This window comes from Falco cherrug, chromosome 10, assembly GCF_023634085.1.
Source record: "Falco cherrug isolate bFalChe1 chromosome 10, bFalChe1.pri, whole genome shotgun sequence".
NCBI classification, from domain to species: Eukaryota; Metazoa; Chordata; class Aves; order Falconiformes; family Falconidae; genus Falco; species Falco cherrug.
Genome location: NC_073706.1, coordinates 37,705,790 through 37,723,592, shown reverse-complemented (window position 1 = coordinate 37,723,592; position 17,803 = coordinate 37,705,790). Strand labels below are relative to the sequence as shown.

The 17,803-nt window shown below is 44.1% G+C and overlaps 1 protein-coding gene across 3 annotated transcripts in view; it reads left to right on the top strand.

The window, feature by feature from the left end:
• Positions 1 to 17,803, top strand: part of PTPRJ (protein tyrosine phosphatase receptor type J) — a 75,728-nt gene that overhangs the window by 47,389 nt on the left and 10,536 nt on the right. For 2 of the 3 annotated variants that reach the window (XM_055721914.1, XM_055721916.1), the window contains exons 2-14: positions 1,457 to 1,475; positions 2,499 to 2,666; positions 3,419 to 3,685; positions 4,252 to 4,518; positions 7,443 to 7,709; positions 8,840 to 9,106; positions 10,305 to 10,571; positions 11,240 to 11,506; positions 13,272 to 13,559; positions 13,814 to 13,948; positions 16,507 to 16,717; positions 16,891 to 17,009; positions 17,581 to 17,668. In XM_055721914.1, the coding sequence (XP_055577889.1) occupies positions 1,457 to 1,475; positions 2,499 to 2,666; positions 3,419 to 3,685; positions 4,252 to 4,518; positions 7,443 to 7,709; positions 8,840 to 9,106; positions 10,305 to 10,571; positions 11,240 to 11,506; positions 13,272 to 13,559; positions 13,814 to 13,948; positions 16,507 to 16,717; positions 16,891 to 17,009; positions 17,581 to 17,668 (2,630 nt within the window). The remainder of the gene's footprint in view (positions 1 to 1,456; positions 1,476 to 2,498; positions 2,667 to 3,418; positions 3,686 to 4,251; positions 4,519 to 7,442; positions 7,710 to 8,839; positions 9,107 to 10,304; positions 10,572 to 11,239; positions 11,507 to 13,271; positions 13,560 to 13,813; positions 13,949 to 16,506; positions 16,718 to 16,890; positions 17,010 to 17,580; positions 17,669 to 17,803) is intronic. The other variant, XM_055721917.1, reaches the window with a different exon arrangement.

The window sequence follows — 17,803 nt, the reverse complement described above, 5'->3', positions numbered from 1 at the left end:
GCATTGCATTAGTGTGATATATAGAGGTGATACAGCTGCTTATTTTGAGTTAGCTCATGGGATTGCAGAAACAGCTAAGAAACTGCCTAAGAAAACAGGGTGGAAAAAGGAAACGAGACAGTTTCAAGTGCTTTAGATAAGTGTGTCAACCTCTGCAGTTAGAGGGAGTGGTGCTTTGTGTGGGTAGCACGCCATTTGACATAAAGCTAAACTGGATTTCCTAGGAGCGATACAGTATAAGGTCCAGCTAGAAGACCAGCCCTTCTGCAGGTGATGCTGGAGCTGCTGGGGCTGGGGGCTGCCTCCACCTGCACCCACTGCGATGCCAAAACCAGACACAGCGGAGCGTGGGCAGAAACCTCCCGTGCCCGCGAGCCTCCCTGGCACAAGGCACTGCAACCTGCGGATCTCCAGCACGACACAGGGGATCTGTGTGTCCTTTGGACGCCGGTCTCTCTCTGTGTGCTCGTTTTTGCCTGGTCACGTGTAGCTTTGCATGGTGAACAGCTGTATTTAAGCCTTGATACAATTGCTGGAGCGGTACCTCTGTTACACTACCGAAGTGGCTGCTGCAGTTGGTCGGTATCAGCTGGCTACAGGAGTCCTCGGAAATCACTTTTTTCCTCTCGGGAACCTGCAGACCTCAGTCTGGGGCTTTTACTACACTCATTTGGGAGCATTTTGTGCTGCCACCCGAGGGAGATGAAGATGGCAATTTACAGGCCAATTTACACACTAACAGGAAGGGAAATGGCTTATTCAGAAGTAAAAGCATGAAGCTGAAATACTAAAAAACATTTTCAAAGCAAAATTCTGCTGTGCTTGTCAGTATTACTAGCAAAGTCATTTTGGGCTGCAGTTAAATGGCTACTGTGGGTACTTTATGGATGCACATACATATAAACTAGATTTCAGAACACATACTAAGTGTTTTGAACTTTGACTACAATGGGTTTGTTTCAGAAAATGCAAAATATTCTTTTGTGAGAAGAAAGTTTATATAGCAATAGGATGAAAGGAAAAATCTTATGAATAAAAAAGACCTAATTGGCATCTGCCATTTTTTGTGGGGTGGTGTCAAAGGTACTAAATTATCCTTTGACTAAGATCTTATGGGGTTTGTTTTTAAAGGTATATGTGCAAAATAATCAGAACATGTTATGCAAGCTGGTTTTGTAACAAAATAAACCAGTTAAAAAAAACAAAAACAAACCCAACATTGAAACTGACATTTTACCGGCATGTTTGGGTTTCTTATCTAGTAGTTTGGTATAATTTTGTTTTTATTTTTATGTCAGTAGATTTTTAGGTATCTCTTTTGCAGGTTGAAAAGTCTTGATCTTAAACTGATTTCTCCCCACCTCCCCTGTCATGTGTTAATTAAACCAGTCCTTATTTTATTTGAACTTCTGGTAGTTTTGAATTTCTAATCTCTATGGCTATTTTTGTTTTCCAGGTCAGATGTACAATTGCCTGTAAGTATCATTCTGTTTCTCAATTTTTCATTTTTTTTCATATACCTCTTATTTCTTTTAATTTATTTTAAGAAAGATACAGCTGTATCAGCTAAGTATTTAAAAAAACTTCCTGAAAAGAATTTTTAGAAATAGTATTCAAAACTGTGTGACATTTCGTGGAATGCATTTAAGGATTTTTAAAGATACGAGTGTGTACTTTGATCCCTTTGCTTTTCAGTTTGCAAAGAGTTCTGGTAAAATCTAGTATGGATTTAATGTGCTTAGAAAGATGGAAAATATACTTAAAGGCATTACAAAACAAACAAACCCCAAAACAAAAAAAGACACCCGAAGTTGATGCCTTGATGATTTTCTGAAGTGAGGATAGCAACTGCTGTACTTGCTAAGATGGCAGATTTTCATGTGGCAGAAATTTCCAAAAGTACTTGCAGATGAGTTCTACCTTAATATCAAATGTCAGACTTGAGTGAGTTAGCTTTTAAATTTCAGAATCAACTCTCTGCATACTCTGGGCTGTGCTGCATCAACCTGAAGTTGTTTTCGTAGGTATACCATGTCTCTTCCTTACTTGGGGGAACACATTGCAAGGGTATGAAAATTTTTGCTCATACACTGAGGGGAAGAGACAAAATTGGTATGCCAGGTTAAATAAAGCAGCTAGTTTCTGATAATATATGAGGAAAATACACACCCTGAATGTGGATGCAAGTTTGTTCAATTCCTTTCAAGCAAAACTGCACAGAAAAAAAGATCAGATCATGGTAGCTTTCATTCAAGCCATGAGCAGAGTCAGTATATGACCAAAACAATGTGGCAATCTCTTAATCTAATACAAATAATCTCAGAAGAGTTAAACGTGGTAAAACCAGGGCATGTGCAGTGAAATATCTGTAGGAGAACAACTGGGAAAACAGAAGTGAGTGGGTCTGTGCATGGTATCTGTAAAAATGACTATGCTTTTGCCAATGGGAAACCCAAAGTTTTGTAATGATACTTAGTGCTTTTTATTCTTTCTTTCAGGCACTGAGGATTGCAGCTCAAGAAATGTAACTGCAGAAACAGGAACCAGTAGTAATGACAATTTATCAGTAAACTCTACAAGTGGGAGCAAAGCCTACGGAGGTGGAAGATCCACCAGGGATATGTCACTATCCAACAGAGCAATAAGTGATCGGAACAATGTAACACGTAAGTCACTTGGAATGTGACTGGGATGTGAATTTTCAAGGTGGTTTTAGATGTGCTTTTATACTGCATTAGCATTTTAAGCCTGAACTCCAGCCCAGAGTGCAAAGAGCCTTGCAGGGGTGCAGATCCAGCTCCTTTACTGGAGTAGAGAATGAGCCAAAGAATTGTATCTGCACAGCTGACTGGGAGTGCAATTTAATGCTGTGATTAGTGTGTAGCCTTGAAACAGTTTTATCACTGTTAGGTTTGGGCTTCCTTCTCTCCTTATGTTAGCTTTTTAGGTTACAGCTGCAACAGTTCAAACATACTCTGACATACAGATTTGGAATACATGCATAACAGACCACAGCTGAAGTACTCTACCTGGTGTGGAGGGTGCTGTATCATCTGTCTGGAGGACAGGTGTGTGATTTTTGCAGCTAGAAAGGCTTTTCCCTTTGGAATAGTCAGATTAGGAAACATAACAGCAAGTTGTGTGTTTCAAGTCTTTCTCAGCTCCCTGCGTGAAGTTGACCGCTGAGGCAGGATAGGATGGTAGTCACTGCTGCACCTAGACAGTTTTACTCCTTGAGATGAAGTGATACTTGAAGTGCGTCCAACATGTAAGGGTGGCTTGATCATTTTCCCAGACTGATTACTGTTTTACAGAGACCTGTTATTTGGGTAGGGTGGGGAGAAGAGTGCTTTGTGTTTGTCAACAAATATTCTTGCAGGTGAAAAGATTATTTTTTTTCTTCTCTTGCCTTTCACAGAGCCCGTCCCTGTTCTTGATATCAAAGCAGAATATGTTGGTATGACTTACATTAGCTTAACATGGGAAGTAAATGACACTGCTTCGAACTCCTACACCTACAGGATAGAGGTTGTAAATGGTACTTCTATTAGGAACCTGACATCCACTGTCACCACAACTAATATTACCGACTTAATGCCTGGGACATTGTATAATTTCACAGTAATTGCAGTAGTGAATGATGATGAGACAGAAGGAGAAGGACTGTCAATAGGCCTGTATACAAGTAAGTCACAGTTTCTTGCAGCCCTGTTTCTGGTGGTTTGTAATTTTTTTGTGCACCTCAGGGCTCTACCTACCTATGTGAAGATTATAATTCAGTACTACTGTATGTAGATGTGATATATTAGTCCTGGAGCCTAATCTGGGCTGTATGCAAAGGGTGGGATGTTAGTGTGCAGCGGAAACAGCCCAGATGTTTTTGTTTTGTTTTTAATTACCTTCTTTCCCCGCTTTCACCTCCATCCTCATCAATTTCCTGCCTGCCTCTCTGGATTCCCAAGGGAAGCCCTGGGAGCAGTGGTCAGTGATGGCCTGTGCTTCTCCTTTGGAGTGTCGAAGGGAGATGATGTGCACTCAGAATGACTCAGAATGACTTTTCTTCAGTCTCTCTTAGCTGCCCATTAATGCAGAAGCATCCAGGAGCATGTGGTGATGCTGTTGGGGTGCCCCTGCACTCTGAGCAGTGAGTGATGTGAAGAGGGTGAGGTGGCGGTGTGCTGTGTTCCCTCTGTCCGTGTGTGTGAGCAGGTGTTGCTGCAGGGTAACAGATTGTTGTCTTGCCTTTCACAGAGCCCAGCCCAGTCCAGGATCTCAAGGCGGAGTATGTTGGTGCTGAGAAAGTCAGCTTAACATGGGCAGTGAACACCACTGCTTCCAGCTCCTACACGTACAGGATAGAGGTTGTAAGTGGTACCTCTGTTAGGAACCTGACGTCCACTGTCACCACAACTAAAATTACTGAGTTATTCCCTGGGACGATGTACAGTTTCACAGTATTTGCAGTAGCGGCTGATGGTCAGACAGAAGGAGAAGCGATGTCCATCAGCCTGTATACAAGTAAGTCACAGTTTCTTGCAGCCCTGTTCCTCTGTGCAGCTCAGAGCTCTACCTACCTGTCTGACAGCTGAAATATAAAAGTGTTGTGTGTAGATGTGATGTTTTAATCCTGGAGCCTAATTTGAGCTGTCTCCTAAAAATGGGGTCTTAATGTGTGGAAGAAACACATCCCTGCTTTAAAAAGAAATGAAACAAAACCCACCTTCCTTCCCTTCCGTCATGATCTCCTCATATCCCCTCATATAGGAGATAATTTCTTGTCACAAGTACTGAGTGATTCACACTCAGCTGTGTGATTCACACAACTATGAGAGATTCCCTCCTAGACTTGCTGTTTGTTAATAGAGAAGGACTTGTGGGAGGTGTGGTGCTAGGTGGCTGTCTTGGCCATAATGATTGTGAAATGGTCGAGTTTAACATTTTCAGTGTAATAAGAGGGGGAAGACAGCAGGCTTGCTACCCTGGGCTTCAAGAGAGCAAACCTTGAGCTATTCAGGGAGCTACTTAGCCAGACTACCATGGGGATCTTCTTTTGAGGGCTTAGCAGTCCACGAGTACTGCTGATTTTTTAACCACCTTTTAGAAGCACAAGAACAGGCAATTCTGCCGTGTCATATGTCAAGCAAGCAAGGCAGAAGACCAGCTTGGCTGAACAGGGAACTCCTCGTGGAGCTCAGGAGGTAAAAGGAAGTGTTTGATCTCTGGAAGTGAGGTCAGGCTTCTCGGAAATACTACAGAGCTGTTGTTCGTATATGCAGGGAGAAGAATGTAGGCCAAAGCTCAGTTAGAGTTGAAACTGGTTGATGTTGTGTCAGACAACAAGAAAGGTTTTTTTAAGTATGTTAATGACAAGAGGAGGTCTAGATAAAACATTGGACTGATACTTGCTGAAGATGGTCACCTTAGTAATAAGGATGAAGGAAAAGCAGAGGCATTCAATGCTTTTTTTTTTTTTTTCCTCTGTCTTTCATAATACTGATAGACCTTGGCTTGCTGGTCCCCTGAGCTAGAGGACCACGTGTGCGGGACCAGTGACTTTCCATTTGTGGACACTGAAATTGTAAGGGACCAGCTGTATCAGCTGAATGTCCACAAGTCCCTGGGGCACAATGGGATTCATCCCAGCGTTCTGAAGGAGCTAGCGGATGTAACAGCAGGACCCCTTTTGGATCATCTACCAAAGGTCTTGGGAGTCTGGGGAGGACCTTGCTGCCTGGAAGCTAGCCATTGTTATTCCAGTTTACAAGAAGGGCATGAGGAAAGATCCATGGAACTATGTTAGTGTAAACTCAGTTTCTCTAAGTATTATGGAGAAGATCATACTAGATACTGCTGGAAAGCATTTAAGGAATAACGCAATCATCAGGGACAGTCAGCATGGGTTCACACAGGGGAAGTCCTGTTTAATTAATTTGATATCCTTCTAAGATAAGGTCACCTACCTAGTGGATGAAGGCAGTAATGTAGTTTTTCTGGATTTTAGTAAGGCTTTTGGTCCTGTCCCTCACAGCATCCTTCTGGACAAGTTGTCCAACTGTGGGATAAGCTGGGTTCACGGTGTGCTGAGGGAAGAACTGGCTGGATGGCAGAGCTCGAAGGGTTGCAGTGAATGGGGCTGCATCTGGCTGGCAACCAGTCTCCCGCGGTGTTCCTCGGGGCTCAGTTCTAGGGCCAGTCCTGTTCAACGTATTTATCAGCTACGTGGAGGCAGGAGTTGAACACACCATTAGCAAATTTTCTGGTGTTGCTCCCAAACTGGGAGGTGCTGTTGACTTGCTTAAGGGACAGGAGGCCTTGCAGAGGCATCTAGGTAGATTGGAGCACTGGGCTATGATTAATAGGATGAAATTTAATAAGACCAAATGTCAGATGCTGCACATGGGACGGAGTAATGCCAGGCACAAGTATGAATTGAGAGAGGAGTGGCTGGAGAACAGCCCTGCAGGGAGGGCCTTGGGGGTGCTGGCTGGCAGCAGGCTCACTATGAGCCAGCAGCGTGCCCTGGCAGCCAGGAGGCAAACCGTGCCCCGCGGGGCAGCAAGCACAGTAGAACCAGCCGGTGAAAAGTGGTGGTTATCCCTCTGCATTCAGCGCTGGTGTGGCCTCGCTGAGTACAGCGTGCAGTTCTGGGCCCTGCCATTGCAGAAGGATGTGAAGGTCCTTGAAAGGCATCCAGAGGAGAGCAACAACGCCAGTGACAGGGCTTGAAGGCGTGTCCTATGGGCAGCCACTAAGGACTTTGGGCTTGTCTAGTTTGGAGTAAAGGAGGCTGAGGGGCAACCTCATTGCTCTCCCAGCTTCCAGAGAAGGAGATGCTGAGCTCTTCTCCCTGGGATCCGGTGACAGGACTTGTGGGAATGGTCCAAAGCTGTGGCAGGGGAGGTTTAGACTGGACAGTAGGAAGCATTTCTTTACCAAGAGGGCGGTCAAACATCAGAACAGGCTTCCTAGAGTGGTGGTCGATGCCCCAAGCCTGTCAGTGTTTAAGAGGCCTTTGGACAATGGCCTCAATAATATGCTTTAACTTTTGGTCAGCTCTGAAGTGATCAGGCAGCTGGACTAGGTGATCCTTGTAGGGCCCCTCTGACTGAAATAGTTAGTCTGTCTCTTTCCTGACCACCTCTGGATTCCCAAGGGAAGCCCTGGGAGCAGTGGTCAGTGATGGCCTGTGCTTCTCCTTTGGAGTGTCGAAGGGAGATGATGTGCACTCAGAATGACTCAGAATGACTTTTCTTCAGTCTCTCTTAGCTGCCCATTAATGCAGAAGCATCCAGGAGCATGTGGTGATGCTGTTGGGGTGCCCCTGCACTCTGAGCAGTGAGTGATGTGAAGAGGGTGAGGTGGCGGTGTGCTGTGTTCCCTCTGTCCGTGTGTGTGAGCAGGTGTTGCTGCAGGGTAACAGATTGTTGTCTTGCCTTTCACAGAGCCCAGCCCAGTCCAGGATCTCAAGGCGGAGTATGTTGGTGCTGAGAAAGTCAGCTTAACATGGGCAGTGAACACCACTGCTTCCAGCTCCTACACGTACAGGATAGAGGTTGTAAGTGGTACCTCTGTTAGGAACCTGACGTCCACTGTCACCACAACTAAAATTACTGAGTTATTCCCTGGGACGATGTACAGTTTCACAGTATTTGCAGTAGCGGCTGATGGTCAGACGGAAGGAGAAGCGATGTCCATCAGCCTGTATACAAGTAAGGAAGCAGTGCCTCCCCATTGCCTGTAAACATTCAGCTTGTACCGAATTGTCCTGCTTTTTTACCTTCGGTGTGCAACTTTTTACTATTTATCATTGCGATGTTGCTTCGCTCCTGTGAACAGGAATGCAAGTGGTCTTTGGTAAAACGGAAAATAACTGTGATTTTATGTGTATCTGTGTGTGCCCGTGTTGCCTGTAAAGCAGTTATTTCATCAGCTTGTCTGCTCAAGAGTACGTAGAGATCTGGCTGCCACAAAAGCATGATGTTTTCTAGACTTGAGGGCTGAATAGGCCCCCTACAGTGTTTCTGGGAGCAGGTTATTACAGCTCATATCAAAGGACATAGTGTGCAGCAATGTGGTGGCCAAGATCACAGAAGCTTTTTGTTCCTGAAGATTGGTTTGAGCTCTTGATGGAGTCCCTGGACTGGAGCTCCCATTGCTGTGACGGTGCCTAGGGCTGCACTCAGTGTGGTGCCATTTTTGTTGGCTTTGTGCCATGGCACCTTTTTCCCCAGATCAGAGGGACGGATGGGAGGGTAAGGTCTTTCTTTTGTGTCTAGCTCAAGGGTAGAAAGGGAACAGGCAACTCCCCCACAAAGCAATTGGAAGCAGTGTCTGCTGGAGCTGCTGCTGAGTAGATGAGCTTGTCTAAGCTGCCTGGGGTGGGTTTTGCCTGCCAGGTGTTGGTGCCGAACCAGCCTTGCACACACAGCCCCCCGCGTGGGTCAGCTCTTGGGCCTGCTCAAGGAGCCCATTTCCTTATGCTGATCTTGAGGTGACTCTGGGCTGAAGGGCTCAGATTAACACGGACGGGCACAATTCTGAGTTAACAGACCAAGACTACCCTGCACTTTGCTTCCTTCCCTGATTTCCATCTGTCTGGAAACCCACTGTGGAAACAAATAATTTTAGCATGTGAAATTAACTGAAGAGAATACCCCCCAGAACTTCTGTGGCTTTTCTAGAAATGCCCCAGCATGAATGTCTGAAACTGGTCATTGATACTGTAGGAGTGCCGCTTGGCTGCAAATAATGTTCGTTTTATATGGAATAAGGAAATGTGGCTGTGGCTCTTCTTTCTTTATTTCTCTGTCTTGCCAGATTGTTGTCTTGCCTTTCACAGAGCCCAGCCCAGTCCAGGATCTCAAGGCGGAGTATGTTGGTGCTGAGAAAGTCAGCTTAACATGGGCAGTGAACACCACTGCTTCCAGCTCCTACACGTACAGGATAGAGGTTGTAAGTGGTACCTTTGATAGGAACCTGACGTCCACTGTCACCACAACTAAAATTACTGAGTTATTCCCTGGGACGATGTACAATTTCACAGTATTTGCAGTAGCGGCTGATGGTCAGACGGAAGGAGAAGCGATGTCCATAAGCCTGTACACAAGTAAGTGACAGTTTCTTGCAGCTCTGTTTCAGGTGGACTGTATTTGTGTAGCACAGGCCCTTGCCTACCTGCCCGAGGGGTGTAATTGGGTACTGCTGCAGGCAGGGGTGATGTTTTGATCCTAGAGCTGGAGATGGCCGATCTGCCAACCTTGGGGTGTTAAAGTACATCAGAAGCATTGCTATGATAGAAAGCTGTTGGTGAAGTTCGTCCCCAAGGCTGGCAATACAGAGAAGACGTTTTTCCCCAGGGACCTCTCTCTTTAAATTTGGAAAAGGAGGTTGCATTCATTTCCAAGAGGATGGGGGCCTGAAATTCTTGTTTTAAGGGGCTCCCGCAGAAAGCGTATTGTGCCAGGGGAACTTTTGTGAGTTGAGGTTCTGTAGCTGCTATCAGGCTGCAGCAGGAGAGTGGGATTTAGGCCACGCTAGTTCAGGAGAACTGCTTTGGCCATCCAGTACCTTGCCATGTTGAATATCAAGTCTTGACACATGGTGTTGGAAAGACAATTTTAGAGCTGTCCTGCAAGGCTGTAGCCCAGCTCGGTCATTCCAAAGGGTGTATTTGAAAGAAAACATGCCTGTTCTTGTCATTTGTGTTGTCCTGAAATGTACCTGCATGTGTGCCCCTACCTTTCCAGTAAAGTCCCAAAATTTTCTCCTGTGCTGCCTGATGGCTAGTAGCCCTGTTTTGAAGATGCAGAGAATAGGGTGCTGGAAAGAGGGGTTTTGGAGATGGTCTCTCTGCCACGGGAGTGAGTGCAGGGCACAAGAGTTGCAGAAAAACAGGGAGCCTGGGCCATCACCTCTGTTCCTCTTCCAGTGATATTTGATCTTCCTTAGTTTTTGCTGTGCAGAGATGTGGCACCATTGTCTTTCCCGCCTACTCTTTTGTCCTTGCTCACCTCTCTGGATTGCCAGGGGAAACCCTGGGAGTGCTGGCACCATTGTGACCTGTCCTGCTGCTTTTGAACATGAAAGGAAGATTGTATTTGAGTTGCCTCTTTTTTTGCTTTGCTGCTACCAGCCACTAATGCAGAAGCATCCAGGAGCATGTGGTGATGCTGTTGGGGTGCCCCTGCACTCTGAGCAGTGAGTGATGTGAAGAGGGTGAGGTGGCGGTGTGCTGTGTTCCCTCTGTCCGTGTGTGTGAGCAGGTGTTGCTGCAGGGTAACAGATTGTTGTCTTGCCTTTCACAGAGCCCAGCCCAGTCCAGGATCTCAAGGCGGAGTATGTTGGTGCTGAGAAAGTCAGCTTAACATGGGCAGTGAACACCACTGCTTCCAGCTCCTACACGTACAGGATAGAGGTTGTAAGTGGTACCTCTGTTAGGAACCTGACGTCCACTGTCACCACAACTAAAATTACTGAGTTATTCCCTGGGACGATGTACAATTTCACAGTATTTGCAGTAGCGGCTGGTGGTCAGACAGAAGGAGAAGCGATGTCCATCAGCCTGTATACAAGTAAGTCACGGTTGTTTGGATCCCCATTTCTAGTGGACTGTGTTTTCCTGTGCAGCACAGGGCTATGCCTACCTGTGAAAGGGTTGAAATATAATACAAGGCTTACCTGGCCTACCTACTAAGAATAAGGTGTGAATATGTAGAGGAAGCATAGCTCCAACTGTATTTTATTTAAAGAAAAAAAAACCCCAACAAACAAACAATAAACCACCACCATACACCTCTAACCCCACCGCCTGCCCTGAAACAAAAAATCCACACAACAAGCAGCCCAAAATCCAACTAACCAAAAAAAACCCCAAACAACAAACATACAAAAGCACCCCTTCCCTTCCCACCATACTGATTCCTTTCCTGTCCACCTCTCTGGATTCCCAAGGGAAGCCCTGGGAGCAGTGGTCAGTGATGGCCTGTGCTTCTCCTTTGGAGTGTCGAAGGGAGATGATGTGCACTCAGAATGACTCAGAATGACTTTTCTTCAGTCTCTCTTAGCTGCCCATTAATGCAGAAGCATCCAGGAGCATGTGGTGATGCTGTTGGGGTGCCCCTGCACTCTGAGCAGTGAGTGATGTGAAGAGGGTGAGGTGGCGGTGTGCTGTGTTCCCTCTGTCCGTGTGTGTGAGCAGGTGTTGCTGCAGGGTAACAGATTGTTGTCTTGCCTTTCACAGAGCCCAGCCCAGTCCAGGATCTCAAGGCGGAGTATGTTGGTGCTGAGAAAGTCAGCTTAACATGGGCAGTGAACACCACTGCTTCCAGCTCCTACACGTACAGGATAGAGGTTGTAAGTGGTACCTCTGTTAGGAGCCTGTCATCCAATGTCACTGAAGTTGAAATTACTGAGTTATTCCCTGGGACGATGTACAGTTTCACAGTATTTGCAGTAGCGGCTGATGGTCAGACGGAAGGAGAAGCGATGTCCATCAGCCTGTATACAAGTAAGTCACAGTTTCTTGCAGTTGCTGTTGGGATGTGTGTTCCTGTGCAGCACAGGGTTCTGCCTACCTGCCTGAGGCTTGAAGTGCAGTATTTTTTCAGGGGGAATTGCTGTACACAGCCTACCTGCAGTCAGTGATGTTATAATATGTGCGTGGGGGAATTGTTGCCTTCTCCTTGTGGAGCAGGCCCTCAGGCTCTTATTTTGAAGGGCTTCCACAGAACGTGAATTGTGTCTTGGGAAATTCCCCCTTTGGAGGGGCCCGGGCTTGCAGCTGGGCTGTCAGCAGTACTGTGCTGTGTGGCGCTCAGCCACGCTGCTCTGCTCAGCTCGGCAGCAGAGAGAAGGTTGAGGTATTCCTGTGATCCTCATGCTGGGCATCGTGACCGTTTTCCCCCCTTGTGAATATATGCTGCTGTTCCTTTCCTTAGTTTTGTCCTGTTTTGTCTGAGGTGAAGTGAATCTGCCCCAGAGCTCCTCGGTGGGGTTTCCAGAGGTGCCCCAGAATCAACCTGTTTTAGAGAGTCTGGTACTGTGAAAGTGCTGCTTGGCTATTTGTAATTCTCAGTCTTTCCAAAATGTGCAAGTGTGGCTGTGCTTCTGCTTTTTCTGTCTGTGTGTGTCAGTAAGTATTTGTGAGCATTGATGGAGTCTCCCCTTGACTTCATGGACCCCAGCCCTGTGTTCCATACCCAGCTAGAGTTTGCTGTTCTTTGATTTTTCCCATGGAGCACAGATGATACTTCTAACTACGCGTACAGGAGAGAGATACAAAGTCATGGTTCCTCCTCTAGAAACCAGACAGCCAGCGTCACCAGAGCTGTTATTACAGACATAAACCCTGGAACCTTCTATAATTTCACCGTATTTGTAGGAGTAGCTGACAGTGTCACTAGAGGAAAAGAAATCTTTATAAAATGCAGTAGAAATAAGTCCCAGTCACTCACAGCTATGTTTTAACTAAATCTGTTTCTTCTGGTACACAGTTCTGATTCTCCTTAGTTTCTTAAAGTAATCCCCATTTTTAATAACAAAATAACTTAATCCATGAGGGTTTTTTACCCCTTTATTTGGAAGTATTAAATACTTCATCAAAGTCGTGGGTAACTTTACCGTGTGTTAGAATAGTAAACGTTACAGGAGTTTTGGTCTTGAAGGCCAAGTTTTAGGAGATTTTTAGTTTAGAGGGACCTTTCCTCAGTGTTACTGCTATGTTAACTTTTAAAATGTCTTTTTGTATCTGATCATAAGGTTGGAATTTTTATATTGTGTCCTATAGGACACTCACAGAAGCTGAGATGATGTTGCTGCTGCTCTTGAGGATGGCTGCTGCTGTGCTCTAAAGCGCACAGAGGTTATGTTTTCCAATTTGTTGGCCACTAAGAGTTTTATGTAATTATACATGGAGTTAGTGTCAATCTACATACTACTCTAAAAATGTTCTTGGAGTAGTATGTTCAATGGTTGAACAGTATTTTGGAAACTTTGCTCATCCTGTCAGATACTCAACCTAAATTTTCTCAGTAAACCTGTCTGCAGTGGAGTCAGAGGACACGGAAGAGGTTTGTGTTCTTAGTGTGCTAAATACTTCTCTCCCCTGTAGGGTAGTAAGTCCTTCTAGGCAGTAGCTTCACCTTTTTAAAAGTGGAAAGGAGTACTCAAGTTTTACAGACATGTATACACAGAACTTATAAATAGACATCTTTTTCTATTTACGACGTTACTTGATTTCTTCTCTTTTTTTTTTTTTTTTTTTTTTTTCCCAGTTCCTGCAGTAGTGAATTCATTTCATTGTGAACCAGTGGCCAAGCAGTCTTCCCTGATGCTGAAATGGGAATGTCCTTCTGGTAACAATTCCGGCTTCAAAATTAAAATCTTTAATGATACATGGGAAAAAGAAGAATGGGCTCCATCCTGTATGAGAGAAGGCTCAGAGGAAACCTTCAGAACATTGTCTTTGGATTATTTCAGGACCTATGTTGTTACTATTGCAACTCTTTCAAATAGTTCTGAAAGCCGTCCAGTGCAGCAAATGTGTAATACAAGCATTACTGGTGAGCATTAACATTTGAGAATGAAAGATATTTGTAGAACCGAAATATTAACTTAATGATTACAGAATACCAGACTTGATGTGCAGTACATTATCAGCCTACAGATTATGAATAAAACACTACATTCATGCAAAGTCTAATGTGACTCACAGTAAATACGCATTATATGAACAGCACCAGTATTACAGCGTTTTCATGATCGGAAAACTTTTCTTTATCAGTTGTTAAGGTACTAAAAAAATTTCTGTTTATAGACCCACCTGCTCCAAGCAAAGCTCCTTTAGTCAAGGCAGTCAGTCACAGCTCATTATCTGTTGAATTCTCTGATTTTGAGTCAGTGAATGGACCGTTGAAAGCCTATGCAGTGATGATCACAACAGAAGAACAAGGTAAGATACTATGATAGTATCTTGTAGCTGTGTGAAACAATTATGAGACAGCATTGTGTTTTAAACTCTAAAGAGGAGTTAAATGGATAGAGAAAAAGCTGACTCATTATTTTCAATCACCTTTCAAAAATCACAAGGCACATACTTTGGTTACTTGAAGTCAGATCACTCCTTGTTTTCAGAAAGCCACTGTTTTAACTCAGCCTTTTCCAGCCTGAATTATCCTTGTATGTAAGTGTCATATGTATTGCCACTGTGCTGTCGCCAACTTGATCTGCAGGTGATTCCTGCCACAAGAGTGTGTGGTATCCTTTTTTTTTCTCCCACAGAGTAATTTTCAGGGCTACTAATAATAAGCAGCTTTGGAATGTGGGATGTTTTTCCCCCTCCCTTCTTTAGCTGGAAGATGTCTGCAGTGAGATCTTTTAAAAATAAAAATAAAAAAAAAAAAAAAAGAGAACTTTCCTTCTGATGTTACTTAAAATACTTCATTAACTGAGAGGCAGTGCAAGTGGAACACTTTTGAATAGCATTGTCAGCATTATGCGCTGTGGGAGGTTGAATGCCATGGAAAGCTAGAGGGTACTCTTTCAAACTCACCTCTTTAAAGAATCAAAATAGAGAAGTGTCTTTGGTGGATGTCCAGTGATAAATCGTAAAATTAAGGAACGAACTTTGCAGCATAGGTTCCAGTTGAACTTCTTTTCATCTCTGCCAGTGCGCTGGAGGAATAAAGCAGCTGCTGGAGATTGTTCCCCCCAAGTGGGATTTCACATTCATGCTTAACCTTTGTCTTAACACTGTGGAAGTTCATCTTGCAGCAATTTGACTGTAGGTCGGTCTTCTGTGGTTTCCATACAACATATGTCCAACATATGTAGAAAATTCTTACTTTTCACATGCCTATGTAGCTGCCCCAGAGTTGCTGATTTGAATGTCGGATCTCTTGCATGCAGCAACAGCTCTGCTTGTACCTTCACCCAGTCCTGTTTAGTCTTGATGAGATTCAGCATGTTCTTCTGTGTGATTTTGATTGCAAGTTATTCAAGAAAGAGGACTTTCAAGATGTGATTGAAATAAGGAAGATCACCCGTGTTTATAATTTAGAATCTGAGTGCTTTGATAGGAGCAGAAAACTATCCTTACAGCCAAGCATAGCTTCAGCTTTTTAGTGTTGAAATAGCATTAATATGCTTGAGATGTATTTCCCTGTCTTAAAACAGACATCATTCATTACCTTTAGGCTGGATAGAGGGGACTTTTTTCGGTTGTGTAAGCAATGGTGTCTGTGGCTGTTTGAGGCGTCCTGAGGTGATGGCCAAGACATCCCCAAGGAGCTGCAGATACAGCCCAAGATGTACATCTTTTTGGAATGGAAACTAGGGACTGGGCAGGGCATATAACGTATCTCACGCAGATTGAACACCCATTTCTAGGCAACTGAGTTAATTGCAACCTCAGCTGCTTTTAATGTAACCAAGCCACTGCTTTAGAAAAGCTGTCTTGCCCCCTGTTCCTGCAGTTATAGTTGGTGAGAGCTTTGCTGCTGGTGGCAGGTCAGACCATGTCTACACAACTATAGAAAAGCTACTGGAGCTTTTCCACCTTTCAGAGCTCCTGCAAGGCTTCTCCTTTTTAAAGGTGAATTTGATACTATATCTGCTTTTAGAAGGAGCTTTTGGCTTTGTAAGGCAGTTGGTAGGGAGCAGCATATGCAAACTGCAGTCAAATGAGCAAGATTCTTCCTCCTGCAACGCTTTGAGTATTTACATCAGTTTGCGCTTGAGTTGTTGGACAACTGTTATTTTGAGCTTGTTTATTACCTCTTAAATCACATGGGCATCAGCTGTATAATCTGCCTCAAGTTTCTAGGGTTCATCTTCTAACAACAGACACTGTAAAGGGATGCTGTTCTGCAGGTGGTATCCTGTTGGCCACTGTTTGACTACAGTAGCCTATTCTTCTTTGTCTTCTGGAAGACATACTGCTTTGGCCAGTGCTTGTCTGTGTCAAGAAAAGGCAGAAATTAACTCTTGTCTCTTTAGGGTTTAGGTGTGAGACTTCTTGTAAGATGTAGCAAGGACCTATAGCTCAGGACAAGTTTGGTGTCACCCTGAATGAGGCTTGATGCTGTTTCGGTAGCACAGTGTTAGCAAATACCAATTGACTTTTTCTACACTGTTTGCATTGTACTCGGCTACATATGATAGTTGACAGAGCACATATGGGTATGGCTGGCTTGTCTCGCGAAGGGTGTCCACGAGGACGCTGGAGTCTACTACTTAACACCGCTTTACAGAGAAGCTCTGCTATACATCGTGGAGGTAAAACCAGTGAGATTAAAACAAACAGTGTTGGGGAGTAGGGAGGTAGTTCAGTAGATTGCACTGCAGCAGAAGAGGTTTCTGAGATTGTCTGGTGCGCTCAGGCTTTCATTTCAGGCAGCTCTTACAGAGTAATGGCAGCTGTGGTTAATGTGACAGTCTCGGGCATCGCACCAAGCAATACAAAAATCAGTGCGTGATGTATACTACATATGGCCTTGTTTTTCCCTGAAGGTTGTGGGTCTTTGAAGTCTAAATTGAACAACACATACAAAGATTTCAAGAAGAGGACGACAGTCACCTATGTAACATACGTCATAGATATAGAGCAGGCAAAATCACCTTCTTTCCGTTCTCAGAATGGTACAAACATCATTAATGTCGGCAAGGGAAACACAATGTATGCCTACGAAAACGGACCATTGATTCCTCTTCATTCATACAGGTATTTATCTCAAACCACTGTTTGGGTAATTTTTCTGGAGTTGAAAGCTAAAAGATTGTCTGATTAAAAGATTACAGATTTTGCTTATTACAGATTTTGCTTATATCTGTTAAAACCATGTAATGTACCTGTCTCTCTGTCTTTGGGTTTTTTTTCTTCTCCCTTACCAACAGGGCAAGCATTGCAGGTTTCACTAACATAACCTTTACTATGGCCAACATCATTGTGGGGGAAGATAGTTACGTATCATTTTCACCCTGTTCTGAGGCAGTTTTGCTACCCCAGGATCCAGGTATGGAAATGTCAATTACAGGACTGGTGGCTTGGCACATATACAGTGTGTGGCAAGTTTCATAACAGCAAAACACACGCTGTTCTGTTTTTTCTGTATTGAATTGTTTCTTTCTAGCTTTGCAGTGAACCGCTCTGTAAATTCATAGCTTGCATATAGCCCTGCAGGTGACCTCTTTTTCCCATGTGTGCTTTCCCCTGCAGAAGTAACAGAAAGCTGTGCTATTCATGACACACTAAAAGGGATTGGATGGCACAGTGAGACTTTGGTACAGAAACAAGTAGCAAAAAGCAGCTGATGTACTAACAGTTCTGGTAAATTAGAAGCGGATGTATTAGAATGCAAATACTGGTCCTTTGATGCCAATTTTGTATTAATTTATCATGCTTGGTTTATTATTCTTGATGAGCTTTCAATACTGGTACTGACAAAGGACGCAGTAGAGAATAGATGTTTAGTAGAGCGGAGTGTGCTCTGTCACTTCCGAGGTTCTCTTGTAGCGTGTTGATTGAGCTAAATCATTACCAAGGAGGTAAATCAGTAATGAGTAATACTGGTTCTCTTTTACCAGGTGTTATTGCTGGAGCTGTTATTGGATGCCTTTTAGCTATATTGGCTGTAGTTTCTATAGGGGGTTTCATATTCTGGAGAAGGAGAAGGTAATGTGTGTTCATTATGCATTTGCTGTGATGAGGAACCACAAGTATTTCACTTCTGTATCTTTCTCCTATAAAGGCCTCTCTTTGTTTTATGCGCTTCTGTCATGAGGTTTTAAAATACGTTCTGTTAAAAGC